Raw genomic sequence first — 25911 nt, 5'->3', positions numbered from 1 at the left:
TAACTTAGAAAACTAATATATTTTCGTTCAGGCATATTCATGTAACTTCTAAATATTCTTACGGGTTGCCTGTACTTAGTTAAATGTTTGATGTGAACAGAACGTACCCAGCTATGAACTACTATATAAAATCAAGTCTTTAAGCAGGACTAGTGTAGGTGCATATTTCCCTGTTACTGGTCAGTACATCAGATAATTGTTTGGTTACTTTCTAACAATGTTTAGCATTCTAGACAAATCAGAGATACAGTTGCTGGAACCTTGATTTCCTTTTTTGGGGTAATGATGAGTTTCCTGAATTGAGTGATGTAGCACTTTCGAAAAGCCCTAGATGAATTTGAATATAGCTCCAATAATACAGCTATTGGTCAGAACTTGATCTGCTCAAAGTTTCCTCATCTTCATGAGGTCTATTTCAGGTTTACCTTTTGTCCTTAGTTGTATTAAGTCCATGATTTATCTAGTAGGCTTTATTCAAATTAAATTGTATTGTGTAATTCTGAAAGAAATGTCATATGTAGTGTTCTTCAGTTATTCAAATTGATCAGTTAGTTTCTGATAAACATGTTTATTTACAAGATACAGAAAACATTAACTAAACACTGACAAGTTTTATCTCTGACTTGAATAACAATCACACCACAAGCCTACAACTGACCCTAACCTCAAGTAGCTTTAAGGAGTATGTATTAACCTTAATTATCTAAGTTACCTTTATTAAAAGAGAAATTAGTTCCTACTATAAAGCTTAGAGGGTTGAGTTAAAACATAAATATGTCTTCACTAATGGCACAAGTTCTGTTACTTACTTGAAATTTCTTAAAAGTAATATTTTTGATCTAAACTCTTCGTGACCTGAAAACACGTCTGAAACTTTCAAAACTGCTATATAAAAGTGGACAGTAAAGAGAAACACTGTAAAACAAATCTATAGTTTTAATTTACTGAAACCAATTCAAAATAAACAAAGCCAATCCTGCTGAAAACTGGTAAGGAGAAACAAGAAACACAGTAACTTTATACATCTTGCACGGTTCTTTCATATGTATTCAAATATTTGGCCATCAAGGTGAGAAAACAATGATCAAGACTACTGTATTGTTTTTTTTTATACCTTATTTAAACATAAATGATATTCTAAGATTAAAGAATTTTGATGCTGTTTCTCTTGGTGTTGTCATTAAACAAAGGTTATTCTGCTTCCAAGGCAGTGCTCATTTTCTGAATAATTTACTGAGAAAAATGGAAAGGTACGATTATATATTTTATTAATCTATTTATATAGAAACATAATTTCATTTGGAAAATTTTATGTAATTCTGATTACAACTACAAGATAATTGCACGCGAGTAAAACTTTTTGTACCAATTGTAATGTAAAAAAGCCATGACAGTGATTATAGCAATGTTAGACCAAGAAAATAGTAACTAGTGGTTGTTGGTTTCTTAGTGCAAAGTTGCACAATAAGCTATCTGCACTCTACCACTGGGTGGGGATGAGGGAATCAAACCCTAGATTTCAGCATTGCAAGTCCTTAAATTTACCACCGACTCTCTCGAGGACAAAAAATGAATAAGTATTATCACATCCACAATATCCCATTTGTATATGGAATAAAATACTTTTAAGAACATTATTTGGGAAACACACAAATGCTAAACCCTTGCCTATGTTAGTTTTGTTTATAGTATAGTTTTCTAAATCAATGACACTTCTAAATAACTTTAACGAAGATACTTTATATCTTTTCTGGGGTTAAGTAAATTTGAGTGGGAAATGTTAAGTATGTTTTATTAAGAATTACAAACTTAAAATAACAAATATATATATATTAATGGAAAGTATAAAAATTAATCCCTGCTATGTAGTTTCCTTACATACAATTACTTTGAATGTGTATTGAAAGGTTTATTAAATAATTCAAATACTGTTGCATATAAATAATTATATTCATTAAGTGATAACTACTGTAATTTTAGCTTACAGAATAAATAATATTAGAATTCTACAAGATACAGGAAAATCTCAATAACAGAAAACAGTTTTATGGGACAAGTTATGAATACGATACATACTGTACAAACAACGAGTTACTTAAGTACATACCAATAAAAATGTCACCAAGTGGAAAACATTGTCAAAATGTTAAATTCTGCAATATGGATTTTATTTTAAAGCAACAACACTAATGTTTAAAAGCTGAGCCATGTCATAATAAAAACAAAAGGTTGAGGTCATAATATTTAATATAACCACACATTGTCAAACAAAATAACAGCAAGAAAAATAACTTACCACTCATATCTTTCTTTCATAAACATCTAAATTACCCAAGGTATGCATTTGGAAAGTGTACAACATGTCATTAAAATAGCACTATTCCTAGTATTAAGGTGTTTACCTAATGTTAAAATAAGAATGTTAGAAATACAAATGTTGCATCTTAATTCTTAATCAGACAAGGAAGATTGCATTACTTGGAAGGAATACATTACGAAAACTATATATTACTAATATCGCTCATTTTGCAAAGTTTGCCATGAAAATGAAGTTAACTTACCAGTTTTTTGACAAAAAGGCTGAAATTGATAGAAGCAATAGTGAAATTACTATCTAATTATACTTATTTATGAATTATATTTTCAAAATTAAAAATATTACAGTTAACTAACTGCCTTTATTATACATGTTTGACTGTCATGTTTACTAAGTATTCAAATACTAAGAGTTTCCCAACTTAAACAGTTCTTTTCATTTAATGTGCTCATTGCAAAGGATACTAAGCTGTTACATCAGAAGCTTTCTCCATTAGATATATCATGCTAATAATAGTTTTGTTACTTCAACAACTTTCTTCACTGGTTTATGTGGGTAATGCTTTTACCCAACTAACTTTTTTGGATGGTTAAAGCTTGGGGTGTCATGTTACTTCCATTTACCAAGAATAACTTTACCGTCAAAGATTCCTTTAATTGCTCTGTATACACCACCAATTTCGATACTGAGTCTTTAAATACTAACATCCCACTTGATGAAGTAATCAAATTAACTAGTGATTTATTATTTCCTGATGACACTAAAATTAATGACTTAACTAAAAATTAATTCACTAAACTACTTGCAATTACAATCAAAGAATCTTACTTTGTGTTAAATAATAAGACATATGATCAAGTTGATGGTGTGGCCATGGGCTCACCACTTGCTCCCATATTAGTTAATATATTTTTTATCTTATCACAAAACTAACTGGTTACAGTACTGTCCATCTGAATTTAAACCTTTAGTTTATAAGAGATACATTGCTGACACTTTTATTGTATCCAGAGAACAGAGCCACGTCAAAATGTTTCAAGATTCTAAACACAGGAATATCAAGTTTACAGTTGAAGATCAAAAAGAATCTAAATTGCCCCTTTTAGGTCTAGAGATCGTCGACCTGAACAACAGGTTCGAAACTACATAATACCACATTTTCTGGTCTGTACTGTCATTTCAGCACATTCATAAGTGATTGTTACAAAATTAATTTAATAAACATTCTAATTCATAGAATGTATAAGCTTACCAGCTCTTACTGTAATGTTCATGATGAAGTAATGAATATCAAAAAATACTTGCCTTACCTCTAGCATTCATCAGCAAAAGTATTTTTCCATATATTAATAAAGTTTACAACCCTAAAATTCCAGACTTCAACAATCCCAAGTGTCCTATCACCTTGGTGTTAACCTTCACTGGTTCTCATGGCATCAAACTAAAAAGAGAAATCAAGAACATTCCACAATCAACTTATCCCCAAGTCAGCCTAAGAGTGATATTCAACCCAAACAAATAATTCTGTAATTTTTTCCTCTTCATAGACAAAATTCCTCCTTCAAAAAGATTGCTGGTGGTGTATCAATACACATATCCATGCTGCAGGCACGACTATGTCGGGTCAATGACACAAACCCTAGCTACCAGAGTCAAGGAGCATGCATAAAAGAACCCTTCCAACAACTCTGGTATGTACAACCATCTAAATAAAGACTATAGTGAAAAGCCTAACAATGGACACTTCAAAATAATACTCTGCAACAGATGAATGGGGATTAAGGAAAAAGGAAGCACTTCTAATATGAAACTTAAAACCAAAGTTGAACAATCAGCTAACAACACCACTGGATCTCAAACTGTGATAAACTTATTATGCCTGAGATGGGCAAAGAGTGAAAGCTTTGAAACCTTTGTTAAACAATCAAATAGAATAAAGTAAACCATACAGATTTCTACAAACTTTTCATGTTAAATGAATCCCATTTGTTATTACCATCCCTTTTAATAGTGTCTTTTCATTTGTATGCCAGAAAATTGAGTGTAAAAAATAAATTACAATTCATTTCAACAATAAACTTTGATATGTAGTGCTAAAGTTTTGGATATCAAAGTGTACCTCAATTTAAAGTTTCTGTGTTAATTTTGAAGTAAAATACAGTTAAGTAAAATGCTGTAGTGAAGAAACTTTCTTTTTCCTCAGTTACACAGGTTTTAATACTTATTTTGTATATATATGTTTTATATCATACCTTATGTACAATTTGCTACATCAATGTATTACTAGTGACCATATTTTAACAGTGAATATAAAAATATATTTCAGAGAACTATTCAAACAATACAAACTGAATTTATATAATGGTGAATTCAACAATAATGAAACATTATTCTGTAAAATTTTGTTAATAAATTATGGACATTAAAATAAACAACCTACAATCCTTTGGTCATATCCTTCATGTCTGTGTATATCCTGCTCATTATCCCCCCCATCCCCACAAAAAAAAAAAAAAAAAAAAGTAAAAAAGTCAAGCCTCCTTACTTTACTACTATGTTTAAATAAAGAAAAAAAGTCATATGTGATTGTTCCAAGAACTTCCAACATTTGTATGGCTACCTTTAATGCCAACATACTTGTCATGGATGAGCTGAATTTGTTTATTTATAATATAAAAAAACAATTCTACTATACAATAGCTACAAACATAACGTTGACTAACTTGTAAGGAAATAACTCTTTTAGCTGCATCTAACTGATGTTGTTCCAATTTTCCAACAAGTTAATAATTAATATCCTGAATGAAGTAAATGCTATAACTAATATTCCACTCATAAAATAAATGAAATTGTCAATGTGGCTGTTTCAAAATATTTACAGAAAAATGCACATTAGTTTTAATATACATAGGGAAATAAAATGAGACTAGTTAATACATTGCTATTAAAGAAGTATTCAGAAAAAGTTATACTAATAATCACAAGTGCTTGAGGTCAAGACATCACTCTGACAAAGTCCATATTATAAACTGTACAATTGCTAGCATAGAAAAATACACACATACCGAACTTCAGAACATAGTCGTGTAATATGTATTGGCTATTAAACAATCAAGTATTTACAGGCCTTCACCTTAACTAGAAACTTATTAACATTATAAATATTACTCATTATTCCAACCAAATTTCACAAACATTTTGACTTATGATAGTAGCTCTGACAAGCTGTGATATAACATTTGTTTTTAGCTCTACTGGAAATTTTATTTTCATTCCTAATGTAATTTGAGAGTGCCATTCACAAGTGAAACTGTCTACATAAATTAACAACAAAAACATTTTAAAATAACTGCATGATGACTACTACATACAACAAATTTATTGCAGTCATATAGGAAGTACTTTTTTTACACTCATACTGACAAAATGCAATGCTTTTTTTTCTTTTAAAAAAACTAGAAATGCCAAGATAATAATTACTTACAAATGTATCAATGAGTCTTTTAGCAATATGTTATAATTAACAATATTTTGACCATTATAGGATGGAATATAGTTGAAGCAATAATAACAAAAAGAAAGTACAGTTAGACATTAAAAATTTAATCAGTGAAATCCTACAATATACAGGATACAAATATGATTTGAAAAAAAAAAAACGTCTGTGATGATGATGAGCTAATAACAAATTTACATGCTTTTGTTTTATAAATGAACAACAAGAAAAGTTTGAGCCTATTATTTTTTTAATGAATATTTGGTAGATTTAAGTAGTTCTATTTTGTTTAATATTAAGAGTGAAATTATATCCCATACAAGAATTATTAACAAAACAGCAAGAGTTGCACCAGTTTACAATTAACATTCATATGTAATTCCTTGCTTTCTTAGAAACCCCAAGTCAGTTAACAAGAATAGAAAAAAATACCAGGAATTTTGATACTGTGATGACTATTCTGTGTTTGAGACACACATACATACTGTATTAACCTTCAAAAACACTAAGCAACTAAAGAGGAGCTGCTGATATTAAAAATCAAGAGTTAAATATAAGGTGAATGTTGTGCATGGCTTCATCTACACTTGTATCCAATTGTATTTTAGTATTCCTAACTTGAGATCAAGTCCTTAGGTGCCTTGAGCATACAGTCTTGTCCACTCTCGAGCTTAAATAAAAATATATAGGTTATTTAGTGTTGAGGATAAATACATATTTAAAAATTCCGCATAATGACAATTTTATTTATCATCCTGTCAAGAATTTTTTAGAGGTAACCAAAGTGGTACAGGTTTGTCACCCTATATAGGATGCCTACCCTGGGGCAACCTTATACTTTTTTTTTAAAAAAGTAAAGACACTGTATGTGTGTGTGTATATATATATATATATATAAAATACATAATATAAAATAGTACATAATACTTTATTCTTTGACATAATTTCACTTTCAGTAGAAAACCTAAATGTTGAGGATGTTAATTAGAGGATACATGGTTACTTTCCATAATCAGTATCGTATCGTGAAGCAGTGATACGATTGTATCGATATATCGTCCAATACGATTTATTTATCTTCACGAAATTTGGCAAGCTTTCAGTAAACATTATAAGTCTGTTGTATGGATAAAATCAGAATTTCTAATAAAGTATTTTTGCTAAAATTAATGATTCAATAAATGAAGATGAGTATTGAGTACTACATGTTGTCTTCATTTCTTTTATCAAAACATTACATGTAAAGTAACATAACAAATTAACAATAACAAAATAGTTAGACAGACATTAACTTTTTTTAAATTTCACTTCTCTTGCCAACTGCCATTTAGTTGATCAAAGCTGAGATTTTGAAAAAGCACTTTAAAGTGTGAAGTACTTAAATAAGGCAATGTTAGTAATATAGATAATAAATTACAGACAAGACTGTCAAACTTTGTAACAAACTGTTGGGAAAACTTCTGTATCTAGGTATCATATTATGGTATCAATATCTAGATACATATCGCATCTACTATTATGATGAGATACACACACTCCTAATAATCATTTATAAATAACAGGTTAAAGAACCATGCACACTGATGAGAATAATAACAGCAGATGTTCTATTATAAATCATATTGCAAATGGTGAAATATTTCTAAGAGAAAAGTTTGTTTACATGCAACTGAATTTTTTGTTCACAAATATTAAAGCAAACTAAACATTTTGTCCTTTCAAGTGTATAATCTATAATTGTAATTTAAAATGCATAAGCTTAAGACATAAAAAATGCAGAAATTTCATGTTAATGAGAAGAAAATAAAAGAGAAACATACTAAACCAAATTACCAATTATTTTACAATGTATCTCTTGAAATACATGTATAGCTTAAATTATCTGATTGACTTTACATAATCATCTTGCAACATAAATATGTAAAACAAAATGTTCAAATTATCACAGAGTTTTGTGACAGTAGGCTTGAAGTGGCAGCCAGTTACTGGACATTCAATAAAGATTACAGACTTACTGCCGACAAAAAGAAAATACAACTATTTAAAGTTCTTCAAAAAAACCTTTTTTGTTTTATTCACTAAATAATGTCGTCTAAAATATTTCTCAAAATTAGATAGAAGGGAAGCTAAATAATGAATATATTCTTGGAACTTATGGTAACAAAAATAGTATTAATAGCATATACGCATATCGTTACATGTAGAACAATACTTCACTTCACTATGTGAAAAAATAATGAGACTGTACTGAAATGTCAGTCATTCATCAATTTTTGCAGAGTTAAGAAATACCTACAAGATGACCATTTACCAAATGCAATACTGTTTTTTTCATATGAATGGCTAGATTGTAAAAATATAATGAAAAGGAAGTTTCTCTTGGAGGTTTCAAGTATAATATAGGTTTCATTCTGAGAATGTAAACGTTCAGAGGAAGGCTCCTAGGATGATACCCGAGGTGGAAAGGTTGTTATTCTGGATAGGTTAAGATTTTTGACCTCATTTAGGTATTTAAGATTGTTAAGGACAATGACAGTATGGATGCACCATCTCCTTTTTTTGTACTTAATGGTGAGAATGATAAGACCATGGGACACAAACAGATGTTTTAAAATGGTGGGATCATCTTCAGCAAATCTTTATCTTTGTAAGAGTAGTTGTTGGTTGTCTTCAGATAAGGTAGATTTAAGGGCGATTAAGAGAAGGCTTGGTAAATATTTGAGTGATAAGGGCTGAATTTGAGACCTATATTTTTATTTCAGAGATCAGTATAGTGGATGGGATGGTGTAGATAGATCAACAAGTCCTTCGTTGTATATTTAATATTACGTAACATATTTTAAGCGTTATTCTTGATCGACTGTTGCAATAATTCTAAAAATTTCAGATTGACTTTTGGTCCATCTATGAAAATCTCAATAAATATTTTTGACTTAACTGCCTAACTGATTCACTGAATGTTTCAACAAGAGTTGCAGAATCTTCATGACCCAACTATTCTGATCCACAGTACCTGGTAATTATCTTATTTATCCGATAAATATAGATGTATATCTAACTGTTTTGACTGAGTGAAATGTTTAAACTTTCATTAAAACAAAGTACATGGTAAATTCGATGACGAGGAACCCACTTTGAGACTAATAATGGCTGGAGACGGCTTGAATGGGTAATGAAGAAAAACTTTAATATAAGTGTAACACAACAGCAAATGTACAATGTTTAGACAAGGTCTTGTCATCACTGGGAACAAGTAGTTTACACTGACAGAGATATATATATGTACAGTATGGAACAAAGAGGTCACATGACCGGATACTGCTGCAAGACTTACCTGATGATGACAAAACCTTGTCGAAAAGTTGTACATTTGGTGTTATGTTAAACTTATATTAAAGTTTTTCTTCATTACCCATTCAAGCCGTCTCCAGCCATTAAAAGTACATGGTAATCTTCAAAATTAACTTGATTAACCAGTAAGTTTTTAAGATAAGAAGCCATTTACTACAAGATTTCTGATATAATTGCATCTTCTTTTGTGATAAAAGACTCAACTGTAGCTCTACAGTTTACATTTCATGTGAGCATACTATAGGTCTGCTTGTATTGTAACGTGTCATACTCACAAGACTGTGCTGTTTCATAAACACACCTTGTCATATCCATGAGAAATATGTGAGATACTTATATTATCACGTGCTTGTGAAAAATAAAGTCACACTCATTATGGATATCACACTACAAGTAAATGTCTGTATATGTATGTTAGCTGGGTACCTCATTCTACACCTGGGAATGAATAAAGACAAAATTGTCTTAAACTCGTACAACATCACCAAGTTGAATTATATTGTTAGAAGAATCAGTGGCTAATACTATTTGTATATTTTTTGTCACATTATTGCCTGTAATTCCTGCATTGCATATTATTTGTTTGGTTTCAGAGCAAAGCTACATTGGGCAGTCTGCTGTGTCCATCGCAGGAAATCAAACCCTGGATTTTAGCGTCCGTAAACTTACTGCTATCCCACCGTGTTATTAAAATGTAATATGTGTCTAAAAAGTTGAGAATTTCTTTTAGTCATCAAAATCTGCATGTTCGTAGCCCAAGTAAAAAAATTAAATATATTCATTTCTCATGTAATTTTGAAACATTCACACATTTGAAATTTGCAAAAAATCCTTGTGGCTTGCCTTAGCCACTAAGTATATTAACTTACTTGGCTCACATTTACATTTGGAAGCCCAAACAGAACAAAACATTGTTGTAATATTTTTGTTTTCTCTAGTTATAACTTGCACACCTATGCATTCAACTTTTTATGGATCATTTTAAAACTACATACAAGGCGGCCAGAGGCCATTTTACCATTTTTTATCATTAATAACTTTAACTAGCTCTCATTAATTACTACACGAAAAACGAAAATGATTTTGTGAACTTTCTAATTTTGAGTAGCTGAAAACAATGTTGAGAGATTTTTATTTTGCCTACTTAAAATATCAACTGAACTCTCTACTTTAATCACTCAGAAATTTGCTTAGAAAACCATATAAATTTCCGTCATGTACATTTAGCTGCAATCATCTGTTTCCCAAAACACTAAGTGTTAATGCTTGTATGGTTTTTTTTTCTTCACTGATGCTGCCATCTAGTAAAAGCAAATAAGATATTATGCTCACTAACATCCAATTCACACCAAAACTTTGAACAGGTGTTCCCAGTGGTGTGGTCATAAATGCTTCTGAAACAAACGAAATATCCACATGATACCTGCAGGTTCCTGAATAGTCACGTGAGTTATCTGCATTGTACTCATAGGTCTTGCATGTGTCAATGCAAACTTTCTCAATTGTTACAACTAATGTTAATACTATTTCTAGTACTTTGACTAAAAATTTTAACAGATAGTGCTGCAAAAATTTTTTTTCACGGGTTCTGTATGTGTTTTACCAATCAGGTAGCTCTTCACAACCCTAATTCCCATGCTACCTGTGTCAAATGACTTAACACACATACTAAATCTTGCCTTATAAAGTGAATAGGTTAGGTCCTTAAACACCCAGTTGCTGTATATATATAAAATACGTTACCGATTACTATTCTTCGTTTCCATGCTACCATTTTTGTTAATCTATTCACAATAAGTCAAGTCTGAAGTGTCTACTAACACCTTTAAAACATATCTTATTTCCAAGATTTACAGGCCTGAATCTTAAAAAATGCTTTTTCAATGACTCAAGGATTTTAAGCACCTGTGCAAACCCTGTCTCTAATTAATTTGCTTGCATTGTACTTTCAAAGACAAAGAAAGAAATGATCATAATTATAGAGATAAAAAATTGTCAAGTATTTACAGTCTCATTAAAAAACTATTAAAATGAATTTGACACATATCATAGATATACACATGCTGACAAAATGTACAGTACATAGACTGTAATCTTTAGATACATTATTCAAATAGTTTTTCATATTCCACCGTGCAAAATAAAATAAAAGTTTCACATTACATGAGTAACAAAAGATGTTTCACCTGTTCTAATTGCTTCTGCTTCATTAACTTTCCATTGTTCAGCTACATCATTAGCCAGGGGATCATCAGGGTTTGGAGCACTTAGTAATGCCTGAATAGATAGTAGAACAGTTCTTATTTGTAAAGCTGGACTCCACTTATCTGAAAAAATATAATTACAAAATTGTTTCTCATAGTTGTTATAGTTTAAATAAGTTCTAGAACACAATCTTGATCATCGTTTTGTGTATATGTATATCTACATACTCTAAGTAAAAATAAGTTAAGTAAAACATACGTAATGTTTTATATTAGATATGTGACAAGCACATGCTTACCTTTCAGTATATCTAAACAGATCCTTCCTAGTTTATCTATGTTGGGATGGTAGATTTTTGTCATAAATCGAACTTTAGGAGCTGACATTGGGTACTCCTCAGGAAGAAACAACTCCAACTTGAAAACTCCTCCTTCAAATGGTGACTACAAGCAACAAAATATCAAACAGAGTTGGTTATTTTCAATCTTTTTTTACAACTCTAGGCCCTGTGTGGGTCCTATTTCTGGAAGTATTAGACAAAATGTTTCAACACTTATGAATTATATTTTGGTGTTCAGTAACAATCCTGAAAAAAAAACATTAATCACATTGAGATGTATTATACCTGCCTGTGAAGACCTTGGGGTGAGGCTAATGTGTCACAAGTTCAAGATGAATGTAGAACAACAAAATATGATACACACACACATATATATCAATGAAAAAGTACAAGTAAAATTAATCTAGAGACATATAGCATCCAAAATAATGTTTTAAAGTTTTTATCCATCTCACTTGGTAACCTTGGAAATGTAACTGTTACTTTCAGTTCAAGATAAATAAATCAAAAATATTATTATTTACAGGAATTAAAAAATACAGATAGGCTATCTAATTGTTGGACAATTCTGCAACTGTAGAGTAAAAGAAACAAGGTGAGGTACTCAACAAATGAAACTAACTTTTTAATGAATATGAAAACATTTCAGGCAACAGCCCTTCACTGGATTTTCAGTGAGGAGTTAGGGTATAAGAAAAAAAAAGAGAACAAGCGACTAAAAGACTCAAGAACAGGGGCAGGCAATAATTTTCGCAAGGGGGCCACTCCATGAATTTAGGTAAGTCCCCAGGGGCAGCACATTTCTACTATATTAATTAAATTACCTCAACATCGATTGTATAAAGACCCCATCATGTTCTTTCCAATTGCCGGGAGTCACGGCAGGCAGGATAGAAATGTTAGTCAGACTGAATCCGGCCCACAAGCCATATTTTGCCACCCCTGCTCAAGAACATATCTTTAAGGTAAAAAGAAGTAAGAGGGGGGTGTGATAACAATAATAAAATAAATAATTTGTTAGGTAAAGTTAGAAGAAATAATAAATCATGAAAAAAGAAAGTAAATTAGAGTAAATATCTAATTAAAAAATATGTAGGAAATAAATAAAAGCAACAATGTAAGAAAATAAACCTAATGATAATGAATGTGTGCATCAAATAAACATCGTCTGGTGAAATACTATAATGAAAGGTATAAGTATTTAATATTAAAAAAGATCAAAAAAGGCTGTAAGATAAAAATAAACAAACAAATATAAAAACAACAAATATGGTAAAAAATGAAAGATTTGGTATAACAGACATTTGTAAAATGGTCGAATTAGTGAAAGAGAAAATAGCACATGTTCATTGAATAAACTGTTACGGAAACAACATTTTTTTATGAGTACACTTAGATTAGATATAAGGGAAATTTTAAAGATGGGGACAGGGAAAGGTTAACAGAAATAGAATTCTTCATTCATTCCAAGGGGGGTTAATAGTGTCTGATTTCAAAATTTCCAGGTGTTCTTTTTTATGATACAGTGGAAAAAGCAAATATAATTATTCATATAGTGTCTACCTGTGGGTTTTGTAGTGTCATTATTTCTTATAAAGGAAAGATGTTCACATGAACTATAGCCTAAGCAGTGACTTGTTTGACCAATGTATAACATGCCACATTTTTTACAAATCACACAACATACACAGCTTGTCAACATTGACATGAATAACTTTTGTTTTTGGAATTTTAAATCGAGCTCATGTGTTGATGCTGTGGCAAGTGATGCATTTATTTTTCTGACAAGATGTACCCAAGTTCACACTGCAGGTTGGTTTCTGGACGGTACTGTGGACCTTCTTTAAAAACTTTGGAAGTTGTTGGATTTGAGTTACTATGCAAATTTATAATTTACTACCTCCAAGATCACCTCATCAGGTAAGGAAATTATTTTAACACATAGATAGCTTGGTTGGAAAGTCAGTTACATTATAACTGTTTTAGGACATTGTTTTTTGGTTGTGTGTTAACATTTTGCATTATAGCTCGCATATTTAAAACAAGTAAAAATTAAGTAAAGTACTAATAAGACCCCTACAAAAAAAAGGGGGGTTAACTTTCATCAAGATTTTAAGAGCAAAAAGACCCAGACATATACATAAAAACAATAAATTTATTACTTATTTTTTTATTTATTGTTATTAAAATAATTAACATACAAAAATTACATATTTATTAAGTTAGATAAGAAAAATTATATACAAAAAATATTCAATGCCAAGATTACATTTGTCACATACAGCATGCTGTAATTTGATTTAGTTTTGCTGGTAGTAACTCAATGCTGTGTTTATGTAAGGCTTCAACTATGTGATAGTTCACTTTGGCAATATTCTAAGTTGAAGTAAAACAATAAACCTAAATGACTGTAACAATATGCAAGCATTCTAGAAATACAAAAACGTAATTCAGATTTATTTCATAATTATTTTTGCTAGTTACAGCATTAAAGTAGAGAACATAACATTTAAAGTACAGTTTTACTGGAAACAATCTTTTGACATTTATATACAAGGTTCTGGAGGTTATGCAAATGAAATTTGATAACTGTAAATTGCAATTAAGTATTTTTAATCTTAGTGTGAAAATCACCTTGCACCCAGACTCTGACTCTATGAATTCACAGACAAATCTTTAGTTAAAACATTTATTTAAAAAATCAGATTTTTTTTTATGTATGAAAGACTAAACATTTTCCATATTTTTGAAGATGTACAACTACTACATTAAATATTATAGTATGTATGGTTACATGATGGTTAAAAGATGGTCCAAAATGACCAAGCCTATATACAAAAAAGTTAAAGAGTTTTTCTTATTATGTCATGAAGTGTATTGATGTTAAAGTCTCATTTAGTAATGTAATTTTAACAATGTAACCAGACAAATTATATATTTGTTAAATTGTTGTGATGTCTCTGTTGCCATGTATTTTTACAGGAGTGAGAAAAGATTATTCCATTTTCTTGACTAATAAGGTACTCTCCCTCTGCTCACAAGATTTGCTTGAATCCCACATTAAAATGTAGGAAAGACCGGTACAAGGGAAGCACAGGTGTATCCTATGGAATCATCCAGAGAACACCCCCAAAATGAGAGGAACAGATCAGGTAATCTGAGGAGGGGTACCGCATCACATCTGAGCCAGATATATCTCTTTGCCAGGAACACTGACATGGCTGAACATTAAAGGGAGCACATCTGGAAGAAGATAATTTAGCAATGTGATCTTAAACAGAAATCAGAATCACTCAATCCCACAATGGAAAGTGGGCAAGGGAGGATGTGTCCCATGGTGTAGAGTGGCTAGGGCACAACAGACACTACTCGATAAGTCAACTACATTCAAAACCTAACTCGCTGGGTACCGACATCCTCACTAGAGTAGGATGAGGATCGTACCATCTTCATTTCAAGTCCCAGAGTCAAGAACGAGCCTAACAATCGACTCCATGAATTCACAGGGTAGCCTAATGCCAGAGACCCGGGAATGTGTCATCCTAAATCTGAGGGAAGTCCATCGCATGCACTCAACCCCCACAACTATGAAAACAACCCAAAACGACCCCAGGTTGGTAACAACCTCATCACCCAACAAAAGAAATCCAAAGGACAGAAGCGGAAACAGGCCACGTAGACTTTCTGTGACTCACAACACAGAAAACAAGATAAGAGAGGAAGATGGACAACCCAAAACCTGTGTGAGGACTTATGTGATTGGTTCACTTGAACTCCAAAACCTCACTTGCTGGGTACTGACATCTGCACGAGGGTAAGAGGAGGGCACACAATTGGAGGGGTGCACTGCATTTAGGCATCTCAACTCCGTGAAATATTCACTCATCCAGAGGATCTTGTAACTACCTGTACACTGGCAGAACACCACCACCCTACTCTGAACTGAATGGTTATAGCCATCTTTGTGGAACCCATCCAGCAGGTTGCCTCCATGGTAAACCACACCAGTGGCTTGGAACTGTTAAGTGGTAAGGACTCCCATACTCCACAGGAAGAAATGGGGAAAAGTGTAATGGAGAGTCCAGAGGAACTGCAACACCCAAGACAGTGCAATGGGTGATCACAAAACCCTATTTTGAAAAGTAGACCACACTGATTTATTCAAACTAGGCATGGCATGGATGTGCAACAATCCCCCTTCTGCTTTACCCATGCCATCCATGGGTGGTATGGTCTGGGATGGGTATATTATGATGCAATTATCATGAGGAACTTACACTCTAGTGATCTTGTGAAACACTCCATCTCAAGAGTCAGCATACATAGCCATGAAAAATGTATAAGAATCAACATGACTTACAGTGTGGATTTGATATCAAGATGTCTGTGAATGGTTATAGCACTCTAAGTGGAACCCATTTTGAATACAGACAGAATACCTGGTCAGGCACTACTCGCCACAGAGCGGGATCCAAATTGAAGCTGAAGCAGGGGCTTTTGAAAGAAAAGAAAGCATTAGTGATGGCTTACCTCATGTAACAGCCATGCAGAAGACTCAAGAATAGACACAGGTGGCAGGCAATACCCTAAGGAAGCAGAAACAGCAATGTAGCATAGGTAGTGGGAGATGAACATGTGCGGAGTCGTCCACATGCCTGATAATAGAATCTTTTCCAATGGCCGACAAAGACGAGAGGCAAGGGAGAAGGTAAGGTGGTGGATTTGATGTGAGGAAACATGAAAGAGATTATGCTGGGAAGGAATAGGCTAACTGGGAAAATATCACAGGAAGAGGAAAGTTGTGAAGGGATAAAAAAGGCAGGAAAGAGAACCCTGGAAGGAAGCCGTGTGAGCAACAGAACAACGGAGGGCACAGACAGGACAGAGGAGTCTATCCGGATCAGGACGAGATTAAAGAGATGAGATGTAGAGGATAGGCAGATAAGGGAAGAAAAGGACTTACCTTCTTGAGCCACAGAGGTCTTGGGAAGGAAAGCATGATTCGGATAAAAGATAAGGTAGGAGGAGTGGTATAAGGATCTGGTAATGTTGAGGGCAAAAATATCCAACCTACAATGCCCGGAGGACAGGAGGAGGAGGAGGAAATATGTTTTCAAAGAGAGGTGAAACAGGGAATACATAGACAGAGGTTAGAATAAAGGTAAAAAGAGGGCATGAAGGACCATGTCAATGTCCCACTCCAGGAGCGACTGACATCTTGGTGGCAAACAGAGTTGGAAGGAACGGATCAACATGGAAAGGACAAGGGATGCAAAGACACTGCAGAAGTGGGAAAAGTGTAATGTATGGGATAACATTGCCCAAAACTCCGAAATCGAGGAGACCAAAGAACCCCTCTCAAAGAGCCACATGAGAAACTTGGAGATACAGGCAACCATTTGGTAAGAAGCCTGGAAACTCCGAGTCAATGCCCAGGAGTGATAAATGCTCTATTTGCATTGATAGATGGCCAAAGAAGAATGGCAGATGGAATGGGCTAAATGTGAAGGTACTCTGTGAGAAAAAATGGAACTCCTTGCCAAGGACTTGACAAAAGCCAAGCATGAAGACGGAGGACACTGCATGGGATGAAGTGCTGGTGATTGGAGCTGATGAAGCAGGTCGAAATGAAAGGGAAGATGAAGGTGAGGGATCACCTGCAGGAGGAGCAACCGAGAAAAGGTTGAACATGCCAGTAAGGAGCAACCAGAAGGACCATGCATGTAGTGACATGGATGAGGGAGACTCTCCAATGAAGTAACTGGATGGGAGGGCAAACATAAAGGAACAGATAAGACCAATCCTGACTGAAGGAATCAACAGACAAGGCTCGAGGATAGGGTACTGGGGACCAACATCAAAGTAATTTATGACCGATATCAGTGGCAAAGGTATCGATATGGGGCATACCCAGATGCAGGGACCACTCCATGGGAGAAACTAGGTCCAATCGCGAAAGATGATTGGCTAAGAGATTGAAAGCACTTGGTATATAACATGGCATCAAATGAATGTGATGTTTGTGGGCCCAAAAAAAGAAGATTCATAGTGTGAAAACCTAGGGATCTGGACATGGTGCCACCTAGGTGATTTTTGGAATGGATCATAACCAGCCGGCAGCTGGAAAGAGATAGAAATTGATCCAAGCCTGATGAACAACCAGGAGTTTGAAAAGAGAACTCTCTTCCACAGACCAATGACACAAAACCTCCTGGTGATCCACCCAGGCACCCCCAGCCCTGAAGGGATGCATCTGTGAAAAGATATAAATCTGGCCACAGAGGAGAAGGTGGGACTCCTGCCAAGGTGTGGGCTCTGTTCAACCACCAATGGAGATCGTCTACAAGGGAATGGATATAGAAGTATCCAAGGCATCCCGGGCAAGGATCCATTAATCATGAAGGACCCATTGAAGAAACCACATATGGGCCCTGCCCAGGGGTATGAGATGGGTTATTTAGAACCACATCCCAAAAAGTGAGGGAACACACATAAAATGGAGCCAAAGAGGAGAAGGTTGAAGAAAACCCTCAAATGGATAAGGTACTGGGTAGGACAAAAGAAAGACTTCTCCAATTTACCAACCATCCCACCCATGCAGCTTTGGCCAGGAGCTGATGAGCATGGCAGGCCAATTCTAATTCTGAATGAGCAAGAAGAAGCCAGTCGTCCAAATAAACATGGAAGTGCAAACCCATGGCATGAATATGTTGAGCAAAGGAGTAGACCCCATGACAAAACATGTACGGTGCTGAGGCAAGGCTGAAAGATAAGGTGCAAAACTGGTACACAACCCTTCAATGGACAAACTGAAGATATGGACAAGAATGCTCCACCACAGGAATGTGCAGGTAAGCATTGGAAACGTCCACCTTAGTCATCCAAAGATCTGGAGAAAATGCCCACCAAAGAGAAAGGTATTTCTCCATGGTAAAGTGAGGAGTGTGAACATACTGACTGAGATGGGATAAATCGATGACAGTACACCAGTCCCTGGTCTTCTTGGGAACCACAAACAGGTGGGAGAAAACCCCTGTGAACTTAGTTCGAAAGCCTGTTGTGTGATGAGGTCCTGAACTGCCTCTGACAGATGCTGATGTGTTGAGGGATCCTGAGGAGAAGGGAAGGGAATGGGAACACTGGATAATGGAGGAAGGGAAAGAAAGGGGACAACAAATCCCTCCAAGAGCACTTTGTGAATCCAGACATCGGCAAGAAAAGGTCCCCACAGATGAACGAAATTCAGTAGACAAGCCCACACTGGACCTGAACAGACCACATAGTCACCGGTACTGCTGTTGGCAAATCGTGTGTCATCAAGTAAATTGTCGAACCATGTCACTGTGGGAGAGTGGGACAGGAAGAGGTTGAGAAGGGGAAGGTCGGGAGAGAGAGGAATCGGTGCTGCACTTGGCCCCGACTGCAACAAACGAGTTATCAAGTGAGTAATGGTAAAATGTTGAAGGTCAGAGGCTACCCACGACTCTAAAGACCCAGGAACCGAGTCAAACACATAATGTCGCAAAAATGGTGCCATGCGGAGATTCCTCAGATAAGGAGCCTGGAAATGGGTCTGCACCAAAATCACATCACAGCCAAAGAGGTCCCAACAACAAACAAACGATATTTGAAGCGCAAAAGGCAAAGACGACAGATGAGCCAATGTAGAAGTAAGAATGAAGAGGATGTCAGCAGAAAACCCTCTTAAGGTTCCTGTGAAGAGCCTCTTTCACCCCCAAACAGGTAGAATCGATCCCAACAATTATTGGTCGAGAAAAGGAAAGTCTGCCCAATTATAAGCAAGGGCAGAATGATTTGAAGTCCCTAGGACGAGGCATACTAACGGCCTCTCCCAGTTGAGAGGCAAATCGGTTCTCGTGAACCCTAATATAGGGGAACAGGGGAAAGACTAAATAGGGTTGGAAAGTTTCATGTAAGGGAAGGTCTAGAGCCATAGGAAACAGGTGTAAGAAACAAAACATCACATACCTGAGAGATAAAGTCAGAAAAAATCGACGATGGACAAGCTGAATCATCATGTAGTGAATGGGAAGCACAGCAAACTTCGGGTGGGGAAACAAACAATCAAAATTGTCTACAGCCTGGCCTGAAAGGCTCAGGAGGAAATGGGGCAGAAGTAGGCGAGAGAGGTAGGCTCATATACCTCTCAATCTTCTGGTGAATGAGCGACGATACACCCCCCTCCCCGATGGGTTGCCTGCACCTGTGGCTGAAAATATGGCATCAGATGCTGGTGGGGACTGTAACTTCGGAATTCGTAAGCAGGAAACTCAAGGAAGTAATGCTTTATCAAAATATTAACTCCACAACTGTGAAGTGATGGAAATAAAATTAAAAGAAAATGAAAAAATAAACCATTTCAAGGTAACTAAATAATGTCAAAAAGAACATCTGAACTCGACAGCTGCCAAACGAGAAGTGATAGTAGTGGCGTGTAGAGGGAGTCATATGCGTAATGTGATAGTAGTGCATGATGATTTTCATGAGACGTGTTGGAACTTTGGATTCCAACAGAGGGAGGATGAAATCTTGTGGCATGTGTTTCTGAAAAAAATTTGCATAAAGAGGGCAGCACAAAACGAGAAAGGTTAATCTTGTGAGCGGAGGGAGAATGCCTTATCTGAATTGCAGTTTCTGAGTTACCTTTGAAAAAAAGCTGGATAACAAGAAAATCTCAACTAATCTCACTGCAAAACACCACAACTATAATGTACAAATAAGGTCACTAAAACAAAGCTTTTGACTGTTAGCCTAATTCCAAGCAAATATGTACTCAAACTTATGAAATTTATTACCTGAACATACAGCCTTATATATTTAAACTAATAACTGCTACATAATAATAATAATAACGTACTTACCTCTTCTGGCCCAGCAACGACAACATGAAAATACCTAGCATTACTTTCATCAGGTGTTGCACTAATTCCAGGAACAGGTTCTGCCAACAGTCTTTGGGTTTCCTACAGAACATATTTCCAATTAGAAAATATTATGTATCAGATGAGGTAACATCATGGCTAAAATAGTTAATTCCTCCCATAAACATTTTACTACTATGTTATGAAGTTATTGATTTTTTTTGCTTAATGCCCAGGACATCGAACACAGGATGTGTTTACAAAAGCTAATCTGCACTTGTACATCAATGACAATAAACAAGTACCTAGGGTCTCAAAAATGCATTAGAAATTATAATTTCAGTCTACTTCAGTTCCATTTAGTAAAATATGTATGAAATTTAAAGACAGTCAGTCCTTGATTATGACATGAATGAGAATGTAGAAACTCATTCCAGCTAAGAATGTCATTTAGGAGTAATAAAAGGTCATAAAAGGTCCTTGATTATGACATGTGTGAGAATGAGAATGTAGAAATTCATTCCATCTAAGAATGTCATTTAGGATTAATAAAAGGTCATATTGAGTAAAAGATACTTAAATATTAAATATGAAGACAAAACTAGGCCTAAATATATTAAAAGAAACTGAGATTTACAGCTACATTTCTTTTCTTTTTTTTTTGACACAAAGCACAATGAACCTGTCATTGATAACAAAGAAAGTAATTCTTGTAAGTAAATTACTGAACATTCTTTTAAACACTGAATAATTGTAGCAAAAGGCATTTTACCAATAAAAATACTTTAGGTCTGATTAGTTACAATTCAACCAAGTATGTTTTCAAAATTTATGATTTAAAACTTTTGGCTAATTTCAAATTTAATTTACATGCAAATGTGTAGAGCTGAAAATACTAACAGTGACCCAACTGACAGTATACATTTCTACTCAATTTGTGATATAAAATTATTTTTACAATTCAAAAGTCAATTTTGAAATTATTTTACTTCTAGTCTATATAATCAACTTATGTCTGATTAGAAGTTCTTAATAATGCTCTTAAATAATGAATGGTAAAGGTTCAAAAATAATTCAGACATAATACACAGAAGTATAATATAGATGCTGCTGGCATGTGTTTTGTTTTGAGCTGATGGTAACAGAGAAAGAAAGTATGTTACAACTCTAGCTAGCAAACTCTATGGCACACTGTCCAAGCAACAAAGCAACAGATAGCTAGGACAAGAGAGAGGAGAAAACATCTAATTGCCTTCCTAGGCAGTCCAAGTCTTCTGAAGAAAAGATTGGTCTGGAAATAACATTATTCAGTATCTAGATAAATGAGTACAGGAGGGGCCTAAGATGTAAATGTCTGAATGACAACAATGATCACAAGCAACATGAGGCCAATGACTTAAAGAGGGGGGTGCATGTAAAAGCCAAAAAAATCACACAAAGGTCCCAGTTGGAAGAGAGACTGGATGAAGAGGGTGATGAGAAAAAAGGCCTTTAAAAGATCTGTGAGAATAGGCAAAAGGCAAGAGACAGAAAGTCCTGAACAGCACAACATGGTCGAAACAGACAGGCCTTTGGTTAAAAGCAAAGTAAAAAAGGAAGTAAATGTGGAAAAGCTCACTTACATTGAGAGAGGGTGAGTAGAAGGCTGGCAAGAAAAAGAGAGAATGTCTCTCTTATGCGAAGACAAAGGCACCATATCACGAAAATTGGATGACTGAGGTTGATCGAGGAATGATCTCCAAAGGAGAAAGAGGGATGAGGTGAAGCAGAAGGGAAAACCATGACTGAGCTGACCATAGTAGAGCAGTCAGAAAAACTGAGCAAAGGGTGCCACAAATGATAGAGAGTACCCAGAGAAGAAGATGAAGAGGAGGGTAGGAATAAAGAAAGAGACTGGACTAATTGTGGCTCAGAACACTGACAGCCAGTGCACTTGAGTCTGAGATGGGTGACCAGAAGAAGGGAAGTTTGGAATTGAGGAGAGTAGCAAAAGCATTGATCTGAGGAGTACTGAAATGGGAGTAAATCCAATGGAAGACCAAAAGGTGCAAGGACCATTTTGCAGGATGAATCTTTCACTCAAGACAAGGGATCTGCCACCAGATTCAAAACCCCTGGGAGGTGACATACTTTAACCCTATCACCCTAGGTACCCTTTACTGTGTATGACACAAGGTTTTTGTGTTTTACACTCAAAATTTTATTAACTCTTTTGAGATGGGTCACAGGTGAAAGGCCATGTCATCTCGCTTGTTGACTCGCATTCAAAATTTTATTGAACTACTATTTCATGAATTTATGTTTGGTACCAAACTGTAGATTATAATTCAATTTTTAGAACTATACATTGCTCAATTTGTAAATTTTAAAGTAAATATAAAAAAAACACAGATAAACATCGATTTTTGTGTGTCACGTGGTATGTTGAATGCAGCACTGGTTCAAATTAGATGTTTGTGAAGTCAAAATATTAAGTCTATAGTTTCATATGAATTAGAAACTCCAATTACAGATATTGACAAGCTAGATTATAAAATAATAAGGTCTTATCTTTTCTATTTGTTCAAATTTCATATTTCTTTTAGACCCAAATAGAGCTTAGTTACTAAGTTTGATAAATTACAGTAGAATTCTATGGTATTGATGTAGTAATTTAAGATTTTTTAGTTATTCAAAGTATATATATATATAAAAAACCTAAAAAAAATATTTCTTTCACGTCCTCCACATGCAAATTTTTTAAAGGCTTAGCAACCTACATAAAGCAGCATCCGAGTATAAAGGTTGTAACTGGAAGAGATAATTGTTTGCTTTACTTCTATATTTACTGTTCTATGTTTTAGGAAAAATAACTTTAAGAACTTACTTCAAAATAGCAATAATCTATATACATATATAATGTATAGTAATTGAAATGTGACTGTATTTTACAAAATACTAGTCGACTAAAACACAGCCAAGACAAGATACTTTGTACAGACCAAATGTCACCTTTATGTTATTTGATACGGTAACATAAGTGCACGTGAGCTGCGTAGTTGTAACTTTTGTATTGTCAGCTAGGTATGGATGAAAGGTCAATATAATAAAAATAATAAATATATATAAATGTATAATGTTATGAGATTTAAGCTATTTTGTCTAAACATTTTTGTTTTTATAATTTGTGTTCATTCTAGAATAAAATAGGTATAATTTATGTGTATTTCTAAATTCTTTATGGTGGTTGCGAGATTGGTAAAATTTACCAAACCCGTACAGAGATGAATTACTGAAAATAACAGATAAAATATAAAGGTTTTTCCTAAGAAATGTTTGATAACTATCCAGACATTATAACGATTTCGTTTGATAACTATATGGACATTATAAAGATTTCGCATTTCTGATATTTCAAAATTTTCTGATGCATAAGAATATTTTTAATCTTAAAATGAAAATTACTTTGCATGATAGATAGGCAAGATATGAAAGGAAAAAAGGCATGGGAGAAACATTGCTTTACAAACTTTAAGACTTAATAAAAATATTTGATATTTTGCATATGAAAGCATCGTAATGTTTACTGATAAACTGCCAAATTTCATTAACATTTGTTTACTAATTAAAAATTTATAGCATGAAAACTATAACAAGCATAAAATGGTTACGAGGTCGGTCCCAGGGACCGAGCATGGGTTAAAAAGAGTTAAACCACATTTTACTTACATTAGTTAATATACAAGTTTTAAGTTCTTAATTCTACAAGGCAATATTTCAAAAATCCTGGATTTCCATTAGTGTGACCCACGTGACACATTTTTTCTTAGCATGTCATCATCCCTATTCTATCCACCACCCCTTGAAAAAGTATGAAATTAAACATAAGTTACTCTCTATAAAATTGTTATTGCTCAGACAAACCACAATTTTTATAGTATTCAATTTTGTTTGGTTACAGACCTCTCCTGCCACACCCTCTTTTTCACAAGTCATTGATAGTTCTCTCTTATGTTTCATTATATATTACTTATAACCAATAGAAAGTCAAGGTTTTCATCTATCAAATGAAGTATTGTATAACGTTGTATTCTGAACAGAATATCATCAATTTCACTCACAGTACAAGATTTGTTCCCATGGGAAAGTTAACAACTAGCTAGGATGAATTTGTAACGACTCTTGTCACATAGTTAGAAAGCCAGAAACATTTTGATAGGTAAGGAAATTTGTCTACTTTTTGCATGTTATTAGTCTATATTATATATTGCATTATTTAATTAAATAAAAATTATTAAGTGCATTACTATAATTACTATAAAAAATCAGGCTTAACTGTTCTCGACAGTCGAGGGCAAGAAAAAAAGAAGATTGGGTAAGTACTTTATTACTTGTTTATCATATTTATTCTTTCTTTATTTATTATTATAAAAGTAACTAAAATCTGAAAATACAGATCATTTTAAGTTATTTAAGACTAGATTAGGTAAAATAAATAATATAATTAAAATGGTTCACGAGTAGTTCATGGGTAATATAATTTGATAGTGTAACATGAACTGCACGTTTCCCGAGTGCTTTACAACTTATAATGGCACGGATAGTAGTTAGACACAGTTCAAAGGGCAATAAAACAATAAAATATAATTATAAATAGATGTATACTGTTATGAACTTAGAGCTACTTAGGATAAACCAATGTAGTTTCATGTTACAATCTGAAGTCATTCTAGAAAGAAAAAGTTTGGTTTATTTTGATTTTTATTGGTGGTTACGAGATTAGATGATTTGGAATTATTGCAAAGCTATTAAGTTATCTGCTATTGTCACTAATTTTTAATTGCTAACCAGAATAAAGTCAATTGGCTGTTAGGAAGATAGATGGCTTGTTGTTTACTATTCCACCCATTCACTCTGGAAATTATCTTGAAATGAGCCTGGTATGACTCCCTGGTATTGTTATATCAGTTTTCTATTTTTGGTAGGTTTGTTTAAATTATCTGATAAAAATAATTCAACCCATTTGGCAAGAACAAATTACTTTATTTCCTCCTATAATATTTCTACAAACATTAAATGCTTGTACACTGTTATAACTTGTTGTAGGCCTACATTACAAATGATGTTCAAACCCCCTACTAGACTAAAGTAAAATCAACTTACTTGTAGGAAGTAAATCAATAAGCACAAGAGCAAACACAGGACCCAAAACTTTATCAAAATGCACTTACTGATTCAAATATCTTGTAATAACTCTACACACTTCACAACTATCATGAATTTATAATTTAGCTTTGTATCAGATTTTAAAAAATAATATATATATATATATATATATATA

General features: G+C 33.8%; 1 protein-coding gene across 2 annotated transcripts in view; it reads right to left on the bottom strand.

The window, feature by feature from the left end:
• Window positions 1-1101: 1101 nt before the first annotated feature.
• Window positions 1102-25911, bottom strand: part of LOC106465648 (ubiquitin-conjugating enzyme E2 N) — a 28179-nt gene continuing 3369 nt past the window's right edge. Inside the window, exons 2-5 of one of the 2 annotated variants that reach the window (XM_022393588.1) lie at window positions 20592-20693; window positions 11668-11812; window positions 11351-11491; window positions 1102-3758 (exon numbers count right to left, since the gene is read on the bottom strand). In XM_022393588.1, coding sequence (XP_022249296.1) covers window positions 3754-3758; window positions 11351-11491; window positions 11668-11812; window positions 20592-20693 — 393 coding nt within the window. In that variant the 3' untranslated portion in view covers window positions 1102-3753. Of the gene's footprint in view, window positions 6484-11350; window positions 11492-11667; window positions 11813-20591; window positions 20694-25911 lie in introns of both variants that reach the window. The other variant, XM_013925883.2, reaches the window with a different exon arrangement.

This window comes from Limulus polyphemus, unplaced genomic scaffold, assembly GCF_000517525.1.
Source record: "Limulus polyphemus unplaced genomic scaffold, Limulus_polyphemus-2.1.2 Scaffold2012, whole genome shotgun sequence".
Lineage (NCBI taxonomy): Eukaryota > Metazoa > Arthropoda > Merostomata > Xiphosura > Limulidae > Limulus > Limulus polyphemus.
The sequence above is the reverse complement of the archived record's forward strand: the minus strand, read 5'-3'. Positions and strand labels throughout refer to the sequence as shown.